Here is a 14485-nt window from a genome sequence, read left to right as displayed (position 1 = left end):
ATCTGGGATAAGCTTAGAGTCTTCTACAGTCCCTAGTAATTTTCTTTGTAAGCTTTACTTTTCTGTTTTCACCATAGACATAGCTGCTAAATCATCAGAATCTCTTAACAATTATTCAGAAGTTATCAGTGATACACAAAGCATCTTTTGTGTTGCTTTGCTGTTGTGGGTTCAGCACTCTGACAGATTGCTTAACTAGATTTCCATTTGTTCTTCCTTTAGTGTTTGTCCATTGGTGTACTTGATATTTTTGGGTTTGAAGACTTTGAAACCAACAGTTTTGAGCAGTTCTGCATAAATTATGCAAATGAGCAGCTTCAGTATTACTTTAATCAGCATATTTTCAAATTGGAACAGGTAAGAAACTCGATTACAAACAAATGGTTTTTTCAGTAGCTCTTTCTTACAGAGGGCTTTGAGTACTGAAAGAGCTTTCAGATTGCATTTCTAGACTGAGAGCTGGTGGCTTTTTTGCTTTAGCTTTGCACTTTTTCTGGTTTGTGCCAAATCATAATTCTCTGGTTGCTCTTCTGGAAGAACGAAGTCATTCTGTAATATGTGGTATTTTTTCAACAATATGTAGATAACTTCAAAGAAGCATTTTAAGGAAAAGAAAATTACCAAACATACAGACTTCATATGTAAGCATAGTGTTGAGATCTCTGTTTTATATCTTATGACAGAAGTCTCTATGCAGGCCAGCTAGAGTAAATAGTTGCATTGTTTTCTTTTTCTAATACTGTTTCTCCAAGTGAGTTCAGTTCTTGAATGCCCCATTTCCTGTATCTCTTACAGCACAAGGGCCCTTGGGAGGGGGTGGGCAGAGGGGTTTCTGTATCTTTTAAGAAAGGCTTCATTGTGTATGACAAGTTGAATTTCAGTTCTGCAATGTGACATACACACTGAGCAGTCTGTCATTAGTTTTAATTCTACCTATTTAAAAATAATCTATTTATATCGTGCTCATAGAGCAGCAAGAGGGTTGCTCTTTGTCTTTTGTTTAGTGTAGAACTTATTTCAGTCAATTTTCTGTTGGTTATCTTCTTTGCACTAGTAGCTTGTTCAGCTCCCTTCTGCAGTCTTTTACAGCAGTAAGAAAAGCTGACGTTTTGGTTCCCTATTTCGATGGGAATTTTGTTCTGTAAAGCATTTGATGCATTATCGTTTCCACAGAAGTGCTTCATGTTTTCCTGTAAAAGCAATGAGAGCAAAAGGGAGGTTCTGCTGTGGATATTGTATGAGGTGTCACTGCCTGTTTTGTAGCTTGCATGATTTCATGTGACAGTGTTATTTTGAAGTTCTCATCATCATCATGTTAAATACTTGTCACTTTTTATAATACAAAAACTATGGGGAAAAAAGGATGTCTTAAATTCCTCCAATGTGTCTATTCAGGGTTTTAAGTGTAATGCTGTAGTTGTAATGTCTGACTTCAACTTTGTGGACCGCTGACCCCTGGAAAGGCATGACAGGACAAGGAACATTCTTTTACTGTTTTGGTTTTTAAATACCCGCTGCTGAGTGATTTCCCAGGTAGACCTTGCATCTGAACAAATATGCCTGCTGCTCTGTTCTTACTTAAATTTTTCCTTATTCTGTTTCTGCTGCCTGAACTAATGAAGTCAATTTGCCGTAGCTGTTCAAGAATGTCTTTCAAGCGTTTAGATCATGGTACATTAAAGGTACACTGTACTGATGAGGGAATTTTCTTGAGCTACACAGGAGGAATATAAGAGCGAAGGGATCACTTGGCACGATATTGACTATACTGATAATGTGGCCTGCATTCACTTAATCAGCAAGAAGCCCACTGGTCTCTTCTATCTTCTGGATGAAGAAAGCAAGTAAGCAACAAATGTTTTCTGGAAAATAAAAAATGGTGGAAGGGAACAGAAATATAACACTTGAAAGCAAACAAACAGGGAAACAAACACCTGAATGATGTGGGAAGCAAAGTGTCATGGCTATGACCTACAGTTATTTGTTTCTGATGAGTCCAATATTCTAGTGATATAAATTGATGATAAAAATTAAGCCTCGGCTTAAGCAGATTTGGAAACTTTCACTTTTATGTTTTATGATGGAGTTATGATTACAGTCAAGTGCATCTCCGTGAGCCATTGGAACAGTAAGAGATAAATGTGGTGGATAATTATTGTGGTACCAACTAAACTTGAGTGGTAAAGTGGGTGGAAGCATTGCTGGGCACTTTAAACCTCAGAATATTCAGGATATGTGTGGAACTGTTTGTTTGGATTTTTTTTCCATCCATAACTGAAGATTCAAACCAAGTGTGTAAGTAACAACTAAAATTTAGTCATCTTAATAAAATGCTTTCCACAAGGTCAATAAATGCTCTGCAGTCTGTTGTCTTGTACTTCAGCATACATAACTGTATTTGAAGAAAAGCAGCTGACCTTTTCTGTTTTGTTTCCCAGTTTTCCACGTGCCACCAACCAAACTCTACTAGCAAAATTCAAACAGCAGCATGAGGAGAACAAGTTTTTTGTTGCAACCCCAGTAATGGAACCTGCTTTTATTATTCGACATTTTGCTGGAAAAGTTAAATACCAGATAAAAGTAGGTGACATGCTTGATGGCCACGTAATAATAATAATAATAAAAATACTGAAAACAAACCCTGCCTCCCTGACAGTTTTGTCAGGATGTAGAAAGTTTGCGGGGAATGGGTTGAATTGAATATTTCATCGGATGTATTTTAGATTTTCTTAGACTTGAAGGTAACACTACAGTTACGGTTATTTAGAATACTTACTCTGAATAGTGATGAATGTCTTGGGTTGAAACCCAGTGCTGCTTGGTGTCTGCATGCCTTCTTTCCAAAGAGCTTCTTCAGGTTCAATGTTCCTGTTCTGCAGGATTTCAGAGAGAAAAACATGGATTACATGAGGCCAGACATTGTTGCTTTGCTACGAAGCAGTGACAGTGCCTATGTTCGGGAGCTGATAGGAATGGACCCCGTCGCTGTGTTCCGCTGGGCTGTTCTGCGAGCGGCTGTTCAGGCCATGGCTGTCTTTGCAGAAGCTGGACGCCAGAGAGCTCAGAAGACTGCAGGTATGATATGAAAAAGCTTTCTGGAAATGCTTTCAAATACTCTCAAACTGATAATGCTTGTTGGCAGAACTGGTTACTGCAAAACCTTTCAAATGCCATCTTGATTTAGTACAAGAGACAAAACTAACGTGTGAAAATGACTTAATTTGTACACATCAGGGGGAGATCTGAGAACATTCAAACTTCCCCTCTAATTATGGTATTGTTGCCAGCAGTCTGGGCCAAGTTTGAAATCCTATTATAAAAGCTTGGGAAGATAATATAAACTGTAGTATGCATGGTTTTCTTATCACTGTTTTTGATCTTCAATGATCTTCTCAGATTTCCTTATAGTTTCAAATGAGTATTCAAGATGAAACTTTGAAGATTAATTTTGAACAGCTTTACGGAGCAGCTGCAGTTTACTTGGTAGCAGTTGGGAATTTGAGAAACTGTGGTCTAGCTTGAAATCCAGGTCTTGGATAGATACACTGCTTGTTACTGTTGACGGGGTTTTTTTTGTCATTCATGCCTTCGTCTTTGCCAAAATTCAATCTCTTGATTATTTCTTACCAGGAGTGGTGCGCCAAGGCCCCAGAGTTCCCCTTGGAGAACTCCAGAGATCGAATACACCAGTAGAAAAAGTTTACCGGTGAGAAACACGTATCCTGTATCAGGATAATGATCTGAATTGCTGAATCACAGTTTCACATATAAACAGCAACTAGATTTTTCCCCAAGGACGTTAGGTTCGATTTCTTTTGTCTTGTTTTATTTGACTTTCTGAACTGTATCACAAAGATACCCTAACTTACTTTGTGAAGACTCAATTGTACCAAATATTGGTGAGACAGTTTCAGTCTTATTTACTACAGGGTTTTTTTGAATTCTCCATCTGTGTTTTGTGTATGTTGCTTTTAGCATTGTGTGTCCTGCTACAGCCAAACTGTCCTACTGAAGATTCGTAGGAGCACTTGTTTATTTCAGTGTGTTATGATGTGATTAGGAGGTGGGGCAAGTCCTGCAGAAGTGAGCTCCACACATCACTCTATGTAGGCATCTTTGCCTTTCTGTTAAATATTTAGGTTTTATACATGTTCCTTTTGCAGCCGCTCAATGCTTGATTTCTCATTTGATTGTTCTGAGGATTTCGATATAAATGCTTTTGAAGACATCATTTCTTTTTATGAAAACAAGAAGTAAGTAGAAATAGGCCTGGGCTTAAAGGCCAGGGAGGCACATTCCTGGACAGTCTGACTTTCTGAGCATGCTTTGTATAAAACTGAAGCCATTAAATGTAATACACATCAAGTAATGACTTCATACTGCTTCGTAATTACTTCACCCTGTGCAGTTTCTGTCATTTGTGGCAGCTAAGAATTAAAGATGCAATTCCATCTAGGTCATATTTAAACTTAACTGTTTCCTTGCAATGTTTTGAAACAGAATCTAGTTACTCTAAAAATGTTCTGCAGTATCAGGGGAAACCAGCAACTGTCTGTAAGAGTGCTGTCACTGCCTCAATGAGCAGCTCAGCATAGTGATAACATTTAACAGTCAGAAGTGACTCTTACACTTCTGTTATTTTTGGTTTGTGCCTCTCTGGAGAGAAAAGAAGGTAAGTTCCGTGCCAAGACGCAACACTCCACAGGCATGGTGCATGCTTAAAATAATGGAATCTGCCATGAATTAGGGACCATCCCAGGCTTACTTTGAAAACTAAACTTACAAATAAATTTGAAGTGGAAATAAAAAATAAATAAAATTGCATTTTAATGAGATTTCAAATATTCCTGTAATGGCTGGTTTCTACCTTGCTTATCTCATGAGAGTCTGCTTACGCAGCATCATTTTCATAGTGAAATTTGTACACTGATATGTACTGCTTGGTTACAGAGAAGCCTATATCTATCTGAAAGGGCTACTTGGCTTAATAAGAAGGTCCTTTGCACGTGAACTGCATTTGGTTAAATTTTCCTTTCTGAACTCAGAATTGATAGCTAAAGAATTCAGGTGAAAAGGTAGAACAAGAAAGTATGTGACTTTGGTTACTAAATTTAAGGCACTAAAATTAGAAAGACCTGACTTGACATCACAGTCATTGATGTTTAGGAAAAAGTAGTCTGGGATTGACCTGCTACTGTTTGGAGCACACTTGGTGATGGGATCTCGTATTTTTTAACTCCTGTTTTCTCCTTCATGCCCACGTGTCTTTGTTTGCCATCTTTGTTTTGCTGTGAATCATTTTAGAGACATGCATGAGCAAATCATCGCAAGTATAAAAGGACTTCCATGGCAGGGAGGTGATCCCTGTAAGCTGCTTCGGTCACTCAATCGACTGCAACACCGCTCCCACTTCATGTGAGTTCAGGTGCTCTAGGTATTGCTTTGAAGGTGCAACAATAACCAAGCACTTATTCTAACCCATAAAATATGTACTTGTCCCAAGTTTGTGCTCTGCACGACCAAACAGCAGTTAAGAACAAAATATAAAAGTTACAGAGAATGCTTTGTTCTTTTGTATAAGTTGACAGTTAAGCCCACTTGTCACGTAAACTCAAGTATGTCATACAAGTTTGTTATGAAACTGTTGATAATTCGACCCCTCACAAGTTAAACCTGATAGTTTCCTGAAATTCAGGATGCCAGTGATATGTGTGTCCCTGGGTTAAGTCTCTTCGCCTGTGTGCAGCTGTCCATGTGTGAGAAAATCAGTCTGTGGCCTGCTGTATAAAACTAAATGTGAAGTTAAAGTAGTTGGCATGGAGTTGGATCTTGCCTTGCATCAGGGAGTTAACGTGTCCTGGACTAGGAGCATTGGAACTACAGCTTTGCTTCTGACAGCTTCATGTTCTAGTTCAGTGTTTGTGGATGGGATTTATGCCTGAGGTTTGTGTCCTGCCTCAGGAAGTTCTGGGAGTGATCTCAGATGTATCAGAATTCACAGATCTAATTCTTGGGTAGGTGGTGTTCCTCTGTGCATGGTTCAGTACTTTCACAGGGGTTCTGATGCAAGCTGTGATAACTTCTGAATGAAATAGTTTTACTTGATACTGCCTGCACGTGCAGCATTCATTGACTGTAGCTAGCTAAATAAAATAACTTGCACAAAAACAGTCTGTAGTTTTTAATAACTTCAGAGACTTTTGACAGCTTCGAATACCTACAGTTTGAAAAGATTAAATTAAAAACATGTTGCAAAGCAGTTTGCATTTCTTGCATTAATCACTTATATATGCTTCATGCATGAACGCATCCTGATGTTGTGCTTGTTTTCTTCTGCCTTTCATCTTGCCTCATAAATTGCACCATTTATGGCTTGCTAAAGTACCCAAAATCATATCTGTGTTTTTCATAATTATCTTCAATATTTTAACAGGAAAAGTAGAGCTATCAAACAAAAGCAGATCATTCCAAAGGTAAGGTTATTTGATAAACTTAAATTTCTCATTTGGGGCTTTTCACGTTGTGAATATTCATTTTGTTTGATACTCTTTCATGATTTAGGGAAGTGGTATCATTTATCTCTAAATTTTCCATTTTGACAATGAGAAGTATAGGTGGACATTCACCTTCATAAGAAAATCTGAACGGGGGAAAAAAAAAGTGGATTTTCATGTGTTTAGTTGAAATAGGGATGCCATAAATACATAAAGCCATTTTCTGATCAAGTCACGGAAGGCAAACACAGAAATTGCATAGCTCACCTTTTGTTCTTGGGATGGGGCAATGGGAAAGTTTCAATCCTAAGTTGTTTTTCTCTGAAATAATATTCTTGAAGTGTAACATGTCATTGTATGTGAGGCTAAGCAGCTTCATTCAGCAGCAAGCTTCAGTCTTGCTTGCTTTTATGCAGATAAATATTTCCACTTCAATTAAGGGATTTACATTTTATGTTCATTGTGAAAACTTTCTTTTAGAACTTGCTGGATTCCAAATCTCTGAAGCTTATAGTAAGCATGACTCTACATGATCGAACTACAAAATCCCTCTTACACTTGCACAAGAAAAAGAAACCCCCTAGCATAAGTGCACAGTTCCAGGTAGGTGACTGATGCTGTACACACTTCTAGATGCTCTCTCACCTCATGAGAGCAATCTCAGCTGAACTGATTGAAAAATAAAATGTTTTTTATCTTGGGGTTTTTTTGGAGTAGGCTTTGTTACTTTAATAAAGGTAGACTGCAGTAGAGATTATCCTTATGCTATGAAATGTGCTAGTTCTCTGTGCAGTCAGCCTCATTCTTGTGGCATATCCAGTGCTACTGTAAAAGGATATGTATGCTCCACTTTGCATCATCCTAAAAAAAAGACCAAAAGCAAGAACAGGGGTCTGATGTGCAGGATGGAAGAATTATTCCATTATTCCATACTGGATGAAATAGGATTTGCATAGCCTTCAGACCTGAAAGGACCTTATTTCTGAGGAAGTAGCTGTACTGCTGTCAAATACAACTCAAAATGCTGATACCTAGAAAAATATCCAGAAACGTTTTTTCATTTCAGACTTCACTTAATAAATTACTGGAGACGCTGGGGAAAGCTGAGCCGTTCTTCATCCGTTGTATCCGCTCCAACGCTGAGAAGGTAAGACTGCCTTAAGAACTGAGCTGATGAGAGTGCTGTAGATCGAAGTCTTCTGGCTCTGTAATATATCTCTCTTGACTTGTTCACTGTCATTCTCTATAAAGATGAAAGGATGTGCTTTTTTTTCTTTCTACTAAAGATTGTAGGACTCCTCAGGCAATTTTTAGCTGTTGACTTCTGATCTTTTTCAGAAAGAGATGCTCTTTGATGAAAACTTGGTGCTTCAGCAGTTAAGGTACACTGGCATGCTTGAAACTGTGCGAATCAGAAGATCTGGCTATAGTGCCAAGTATACATTCCAGGTATGTGAAAAGCTGGAAGTGGATAATGCTTTTAAGAAGCATCTGCTGCTGTTGGAAAAAACTGCATTATTTTAGAGTCCTTTGTGGCTCTGTATGAAGTTCATGACCACTTGAGATAGCTGCAGGAATTCATTAGGGTTTTGTCAGAGCTGCCTGCTGACAAGTTGTAGTGTAAACTACTGTATGAGTCATCTGCCAGTATGTTCCACTTGGTGCACAAAGGAAAGCATTCTAAGAGCTGTGTTACAAGTGAAAGCAGTCAGTGCTGCACACTGCCTCTATATGATAATTTGTTTTCTGTAGAACACTTTATAGTTGTAGAGATCACTTCTACATGATCTGTAACTTCAGTTGGGGGCTGCAGGGAGCTTATGTTTTACAGTGGAGAAAAATACCTCAGTTTGGAGTGAGAAATAAGTACTTTCATATCTCTGTAGCTCAGATGTCCTAATTTTAGAAATACAACTGAAACTTTGAACTTGTGAATTGGCTTCTAACTTTGATGTCTTGCTGTCTCTGCTTTTCACAGGAATTCATAGATCAGTTTCAGGTGCTACTTCCCAAAAATGCCAAAGCCTCTAAAGAAGACATTTTTGCTTATTTGAGTAAACTAAAATTGGATAAAAACAACTGTCAAATAGGGAAGACCAAGGTCAGTAAAACTTTCTGTCTTCCAAGAAGAAACACTCATATATACAGCTGGTTTAGAACTGTTGCTTCTTTTTCTGTAATGTATATTTTTAAATTACAATAGTCAGAAATAGGTAAGTGTTGGTGCTAATGTTAGTAGTTGTAGGAAGACAGGTCAGCATCAGAAAATAACACAAAACAGCACTATTCTGCATTGTAAAGATATTACTTTGGAGAAATGGTTGCTATTGGTATTTGTCCAAAAGGTCGATGTTCATTTTAGAATGGTTCTGAGATTTGAATACCATTCGCACAGATATGTTTTAAAATCACACTGAAATTTGATTAATTACTTTTGGGAATACTAATTGCTGTCAGCTGTGAAGGTTTGCTTCACTAAGTGGAGATATCTCCAGTGGTGACTGAACTGTTTGTTGATTAACCTTTTTTTAACTGAGCAGGTTTTTATGAAAGAGGCTGAGCGGCAAATACTACAGGATACACTACACAAAGAAGTGATCAGGAAAATCATTCTCCTTCAGAGCTGGCTCAGGATGGTTTTAGAAAGGAGACGCTTTCTCCGAACACGGCAAGCAGCCATTGTTTTACAGGTATCTCTGAGAACTGTGAATCTGTTTTTCCTACAAACAAGCAGCCTTCCTCACAGAAATAACTCCCTACCTTGAAGTGCTCCTCCTCACTTCAGAAATTTCCATTCTTAGGCTTGCTGGCGTTCCCGCTGTGTTAGGAGGGCCCTGCAAAGGAATAATGCTGCCATTTATATTCAGTCAGCATGGCGAAGATACAGGGAGCAAAAACGCTACCTTGAACACAAAAAGAGAATTTGTCTTGTGCAAGCCATGGTCAGAGGGTATCTTCAGCGTAAGAGGTAAAGGAAGAGGAGCATTATGGCATGCAAACATGCATTTCGACTACTTAGCTGCTTTACTACATCTCCAGCTTTTAGTTCTCTGTGATAACTAACTTCATAAATGACAAGACAATTACTTCCATGAGGCCCTGCAGTCAGCATGAAGTGGCCAGTGGAAATTGGTTAAGCCCTTCGTATTTGAATGTTATTCAGCTGAGCTGCACTGATGCATGTCAGTGCTAATGACCAGTCCTCTACACAGTCATATTGGGACTGTACATGTATTTGTACTTAGAGTCTTTGTTGTTACTTAGACCGTGTTTAAACTGGTAGGTATCTTTCATGACCACTGTGCATTAAATACATTATTTTCATCTTAACAGATTTCAGAAAATGGTTATGGAAAAGCAGAAAGCTGAAGAAGAGCAGAGAAAAATGCAAGAAGCTCAAGACAGAGAGAATGATATGAAGAAGGATGAGGGCAATGAACCAACAATGGATCAATTGTCTGTGCAACACGAGTCAGAGCTGGATCAAGTTGTTGAGGGAAAAGATGAAGTTCCAAGTGAGCAAGCTGAAAACCTGGGTTCATCTGAAATGACCACATTGCCTCAGAAGAATGTGATAGAGGGCTCTGAGAAAGTAACGAGCAGCAGGGAGAAACGTGAATTTCGCCGGCAGAGGGGGCTGGAACATAATGAGCTACAGAATAAGCATGTCCAGTTTTCCTTTGAAGAAGCAGCTTTACTGCGTCCTGAAGAGCAGACGTCTTCTGAAGAGGGCCTGGAAAATGTTCCCGAGCCAAAAGAATCGACAGAACAAGTTGCTGTACTACAAAAAAGCAATGAGAAAGAACAGAATGCAAATCGTGGAAAGGCCATTTCAGATACACCACTGCTAAGTGAGATAAAAGAAGAATATATTCCTGAGCAACTACCTGCACTGGAAGTTGAAAGAGTAGATAAGGCTGTTGATAGGGTGATGAAAATACAAGAGAGCCAAAATAGCCAACTGAAAGTCAGCCAAAGCTGTCCTGAAAGGCCAACAAATCTTGCACTGAATCTTGAAAACACGCTGTTTGCTCCTGGAAGCTTTCAAACTCCAGCTGAATGCTGGGGAGATAAAAACAAAAGACCTGTTCAGAAAGAAACCAAGGATCTGGATAGTCCTACTTCTTCCCAGATCCAGAGATATGTGGATGACCCAGGAAAACTAAAGTATAAGAGAGAAAAATGGAAAGGAAAGAGACAGTCTGATGCTGGTCAGAATGATATGCTGAGCCAGTCTTTGGATGGAAGAACACGTGCAGATCAGTCTCCTCAGGACCCACTAGAGTAAGAACAGTTTCCTATTATCTTGAATTTTTCAGAAAAAGCTGCCTGTAATGTTTCAGAATAGCTGGAGAGTTCCAGTACGTCTGTCCATGAGAGTGATGAACAAGTCTGCTTTTTCTTGCCTTTTTGTCCTGTGCTCTGGAGTTGAGTCTGTACAAGTAAGAAAGATACAAAGTCTGCCTGAACAAACTGAGAGAGAGAGTCAGGTTCAGTTAGTGTCTGGAGTTCATTTGCTTGTCTATAGCATCCATTAGAAACAAACTTTTAAGGACTACAATTTGCAAGCACCACCCCTCTATTACATCCGTACGAAATCCAGCATGCTCCTTTTTTTTGTGTGTGCTTCTCAAGTACTTTTTTTTTTTAACATTTCAAAGTGAGTGGCAAGAGTTTGAAGGTTCTCTCTCAGATGTTAATCTGGGTTAATATGAGTTATTTAAAAGATGCCAAATATTAACAGCCTACAGACTCCAATAAAGTGTGTATTCTAAAATTAATCTTGTAACATTGCAGAAAGAAGGGGACTTCATCTTCATTAAATGATCTCTCAGCACTGGCCCATGCTGCCACAAGTCAGGTACTTTGCTATTGTGCATATTTATATTTAGTTATCCTTGTTTATAAAGTTTGAAGACTTGTGAATAACTTGTGAATGCCTGAGTTCCTTTCTGTTGAAGTTTAGCTTTAAATCCAGGTAAAATAATTTCATTTGCAAGTATTATACAGTTAGAAAACTAAATTTATAACAAGTGGATGCTTGATCAAATAATTAAGTATGCCTCGATGTCGGTTTAGTAAGCTAATATCTATTATCTAAAGTGTTTTGTCTTGATGAGGTAATGTTTTTACCATTGCAGTTTTTGAAAGTATGTTAAGAATCTCTCACAATCAATTTGTTGTTTTTTTACTTCTTCTCTCTTCTGTAGCAATCACCAGATACAATAGAAGAAGAAAAAGGCAACAAGAAGTATCTTTTGCAAAAGAAGTCCAGTGACCTCTTACCTACCTCTGATACAGTTGTTTCTATGCAGCCAGCAAGCCAGCAAATAGATGCCAAGTATGTATTCTTCGTGTGACTGTGGGCTGTCTTTTTAGAAAAGGAGCCTTGGTACCCCCTTGGTATTTGAATTGGACATCTTGAGAGCATGCATGTCTGGAGAGACTTGTGTTGATCTCAGCTATGTGAGTGGTTGTGCTGCTGGTTGTTTTGGTCATTTTGTTTGACATTAGTGTGATATTTGACCCTGCTGAGGAGCAGATTCTCTGTGTCTTGCATAACATGCTTTTTCTTCTTTTTGACTTAAGAAACCACACAGAGGCTCTGATCAAAGGTCTGTGTAGCATACTGTCATCCTGACTTAGGAATGAGATTGCAAGGGAAAAGCTTAAGAACACAGTAAACATGTATTGCTTTTCCCCTGGCCAACTCCCCATTCTGCAGCTCAGGGACTTCCTGAGCCAGAAATGGTGTCATGGAAATGAGATTTGTTGTCTCTATGTATGTTTCAAGTAGTGCTCTGGTAAGTATGATGCCCAAATGTGCATTCACACTGTCTTTCCTGCTGCCCAGTTTTTATGCAGAGTAAATATCCACAGTATAAATTATTCCTACTGTGGACTTAACTGTTATATTATGAGCCTTTTCTTGTAAGAGAGTTAGCTTCCATTCAGGATGTGACAAATTTGCATCTGCTTTATGTTCAGGTCTGCTTTCAAAAGTCCTTTGCGTAGACTTTTGGGGAAAAAGCCAGACAAGAAAATTCCAAAGGAGTATCCTGATGTGATTGATGAAGGTGATGGACTCTCACTCACTTCGTGCCTCCTGTTTCCAGAAATGGGAGGAGCACAGAAAGTTTCAGAAGGTGAGTTTCTATGACTTGATCACCATCTTGCTAATATCACATCTGTAATGTTTTGCTTGGAAACAAATATTGCAGAATTCAGTCACCCTGTTTTAGAATACAAATTCATTTATTTCCCAGCTTCTTCTGGGCAGCCAAGTCGTCTCCAGGTAGGGGAGCGCCATGTAAAGGAGAGCAGTAAAACAAAGAAGAACCGGACTATTAAGATCAGCAAGATCTCAAGTGTATCTCAGAATTGGCGAGCTTCTATAGTCCGAGAGATTGCAAATGCCAATGAACTGAAACATCTTGATGAGTTCCTTCTAAACAAGGTAAAATTCACTCCACTATGATAAAATTCAGGTCTGTGCTTATTGTTGGTGTAGGGTTTTAAAGACAACTCTTCTAGGTGCAAGGTCATATTATTATTTAAAGCAAAGGAGAATTTATTTGATAACTGGAATGTATTGAGTCTGTATTAAGATCCTTCCTAGTCCTTCCTTCAAGTTTTTCATGCATTATGTTCCATTAAATGCAGGTGGTATTCGTGTTAGTCCTTTGTGTGCAAACAAATGTGCAGCAAAAGTTGTTTCCCCCCTACCCCAGGAAAAAAAAAAAGGGGGGGGAAAAAGACTTTTAAGGAAGTACAGGGTTCTAACTCCTATTTTTGTGTCATCACAGTGTATTAGGAAATATGTTGCTTTAGGTAATTGGAAAGGTCCTAAATGACTCAACCTGGTAACAAACTTAACACTGGTTGGATGTTCTTTTAAAGAAACTTGATTGCATTTGCATTTTAGATCAATGACTTGCGCTCCCAGAAATCTGGTGTTGAATGCTTGTTTTTTGAAGCCACTGAGAAGTTTAGAGGAAATATCAAGACCATGTACTCTGCTCCTGTAAGTAGTAAATCTCAGTAAATTAAAAAAAAAACAACAACCCAACAACCTGATGGCAATAAATGAATAAAGTGTGCTGTTTAAATGTTTGACCTACAGCTCTTTAACAAAGCAAGTCAGCAATTCTTAGCACAGAATTCAAGGCTGAATATTAAACTTGATAATCATGTTATGGTTCTGATGCAGTCTTAACAAGACTGCTTCATTTCCCTTTTCTCATTCATTATTTGTAACTCACAACGAGAAATGCTTGGATATTGCTGTCTTCAGCCCCTTCACACTGCTGTATTTAATTACCAGAGTTGCCAAACACCTTTTCCAATATTCTTTTGACTCAGACTTGTCTCAGCCAAGTGCCATTTTAGAGTGTAATATGGAATTGTAGTAACTTCTTTCCTGATGTGAGCTGTTGCATTTTACTTTAATCGAAAGTGGGCTTTTTCACCTCTGCAAGTGAACACTTAAATACCTGAAATCTGTATCAACTGTATGCAAAAAGACTCCTTCTCAAAAGTACTTCTTCCTCCTTCTTAGAATGGGCAAATCCATGTTGGCTACAAAGATTTGGTGGAAAACTACCAGCTTCTAGTTACAAATCTGGCCAAAAAAAGGGAAGAGAAAGAAGTCAAGCTGGTTTTGAATCTCTTCCAATCCCTTCTGGATGAATTCATCAGAGGATATACAAAAAAAGAAGAATCTGAACAGCCCAAGGTATAAAACCTACACTGCTACTGACTTGCAGGATGTCTAAACTATGTTACTCTCCTGGGATAAGGAAGTTGTTACCTCTGAAAGCTTTCCAATGGCATCATCCTTGATTATCTAGGAAATGTTTTCCCTACACAAATCACCTCCATAACAGTTTTTGAATGCTGATACACCAGTATGAAACTTAGTTATTTAGCTTGCTCTTAATGTTCTCAGAATCTTAAAATATTTGTACATTGTATTTGGTGAAGATTTAAGC

At 38.5% G+C, this 14485-nt stretch overlaps 1 protein-coding gene across 13 annotated transcripts in view; it reads left to right on the top strand.

Moving 5' to 3' along the window:
* Positions 1 to 14485, top strand: part of MYO9B (myosin IXB) — a 40175-nt gene that overhangs the window by 19224 nt on the left and 6466 nt on the right. For 7 of the 13 annotated variants that reach the window (XM_085211789.1, XM_085211793.1, XM_085211786.1 and 4 more), the window contains exons 10-30: positions 223 to 357; positions 1723 to 1844; positions 2439 to 2580; positions 2880 to 3075; positions 3631 to 3706; positions 4164 to 4253; positions 5305 to 5415; positions 6434 to 6473; positions 6975 to 7097; positions 7561 to 7641; positions 7833 to 7943; positions 8473 to 8595; positions 9035 to 9184; positions 9296 to 9462; positions 9828 to 10778; positions 11292 to 11355; positions 11705 to 11835; positions 12483 to 12640; positions 12737 to 12951; positions 13420 to 13518; positions 14053 to 14229. In XM_085211789.1, coding sequence (XP_085067915.1) covers positions 223 to 357; positions 1723 to 1844; positions 2439 to 2580; positions 2880 to 3075; positions 3631 to 3706; positions 4164 to 4253; positions 5305 to 5415; positions 6434 to 6473; positions 6975 to 7097; positions 7561 to 7641; positions 7833 to 7943; positions 8473 to 8595; positions 9035 to 9184; positions 9296 to 9462; positions 9828 to 10778; positions 11292 to 11355; positions 11705 to 11835; positions 12483 to 12640; positions 12737 to 12951; positions 13420 to 13518; positions 14053 to 14229 — 3462 coding nt within the window. The remainder of the gene's footprint in view (positions 1 to 222; positions 358 to 1722; positions 1845 to 2438; positions 2581 to 2879; positions 3076 to 3630; positions 3707 to 4163; positions 4254 to 5304; positions 5416 to 6433; positions 6474 to 6974; positions 7098 to 7560; positions 7642 to 7832; positions 7944 to 8472; positions 8596 to 9034; positions 9185 to 9295; positions 9463 to 9827; positions 10779 to 11291; positions 11356 to 11704; positions 11836 to 12482; positions 12641 to 12736; positions 12952 to 13419; positions 13519 to 14052; positions 14230 to 14485) is intronic. The other 6 variants (XM_085211792.1, XM_085211791.1, XM_085211796.1 and 3 more) reach the window with 5 other exon arrangements.

This window comes from Meleagris gallopavo, chromosome 30 (genome assembly GCF_905368555.1).
Source record: "Meleagris gallopavo chromosome 30, MGAL_WU_HG_1.1, whole genome shotgun sequence".
In the NCBI taxonomy this organism is placed as follows: domain Eukaryota; kingdom Metazoa; phylum Chordata; class Aves; order Galliformes; family Phasianidae; genus Meleagris; species Meleagris gallopavo.
This window is presented reverse-complemented; position numbering and strand designations above follow the sequence as displayed.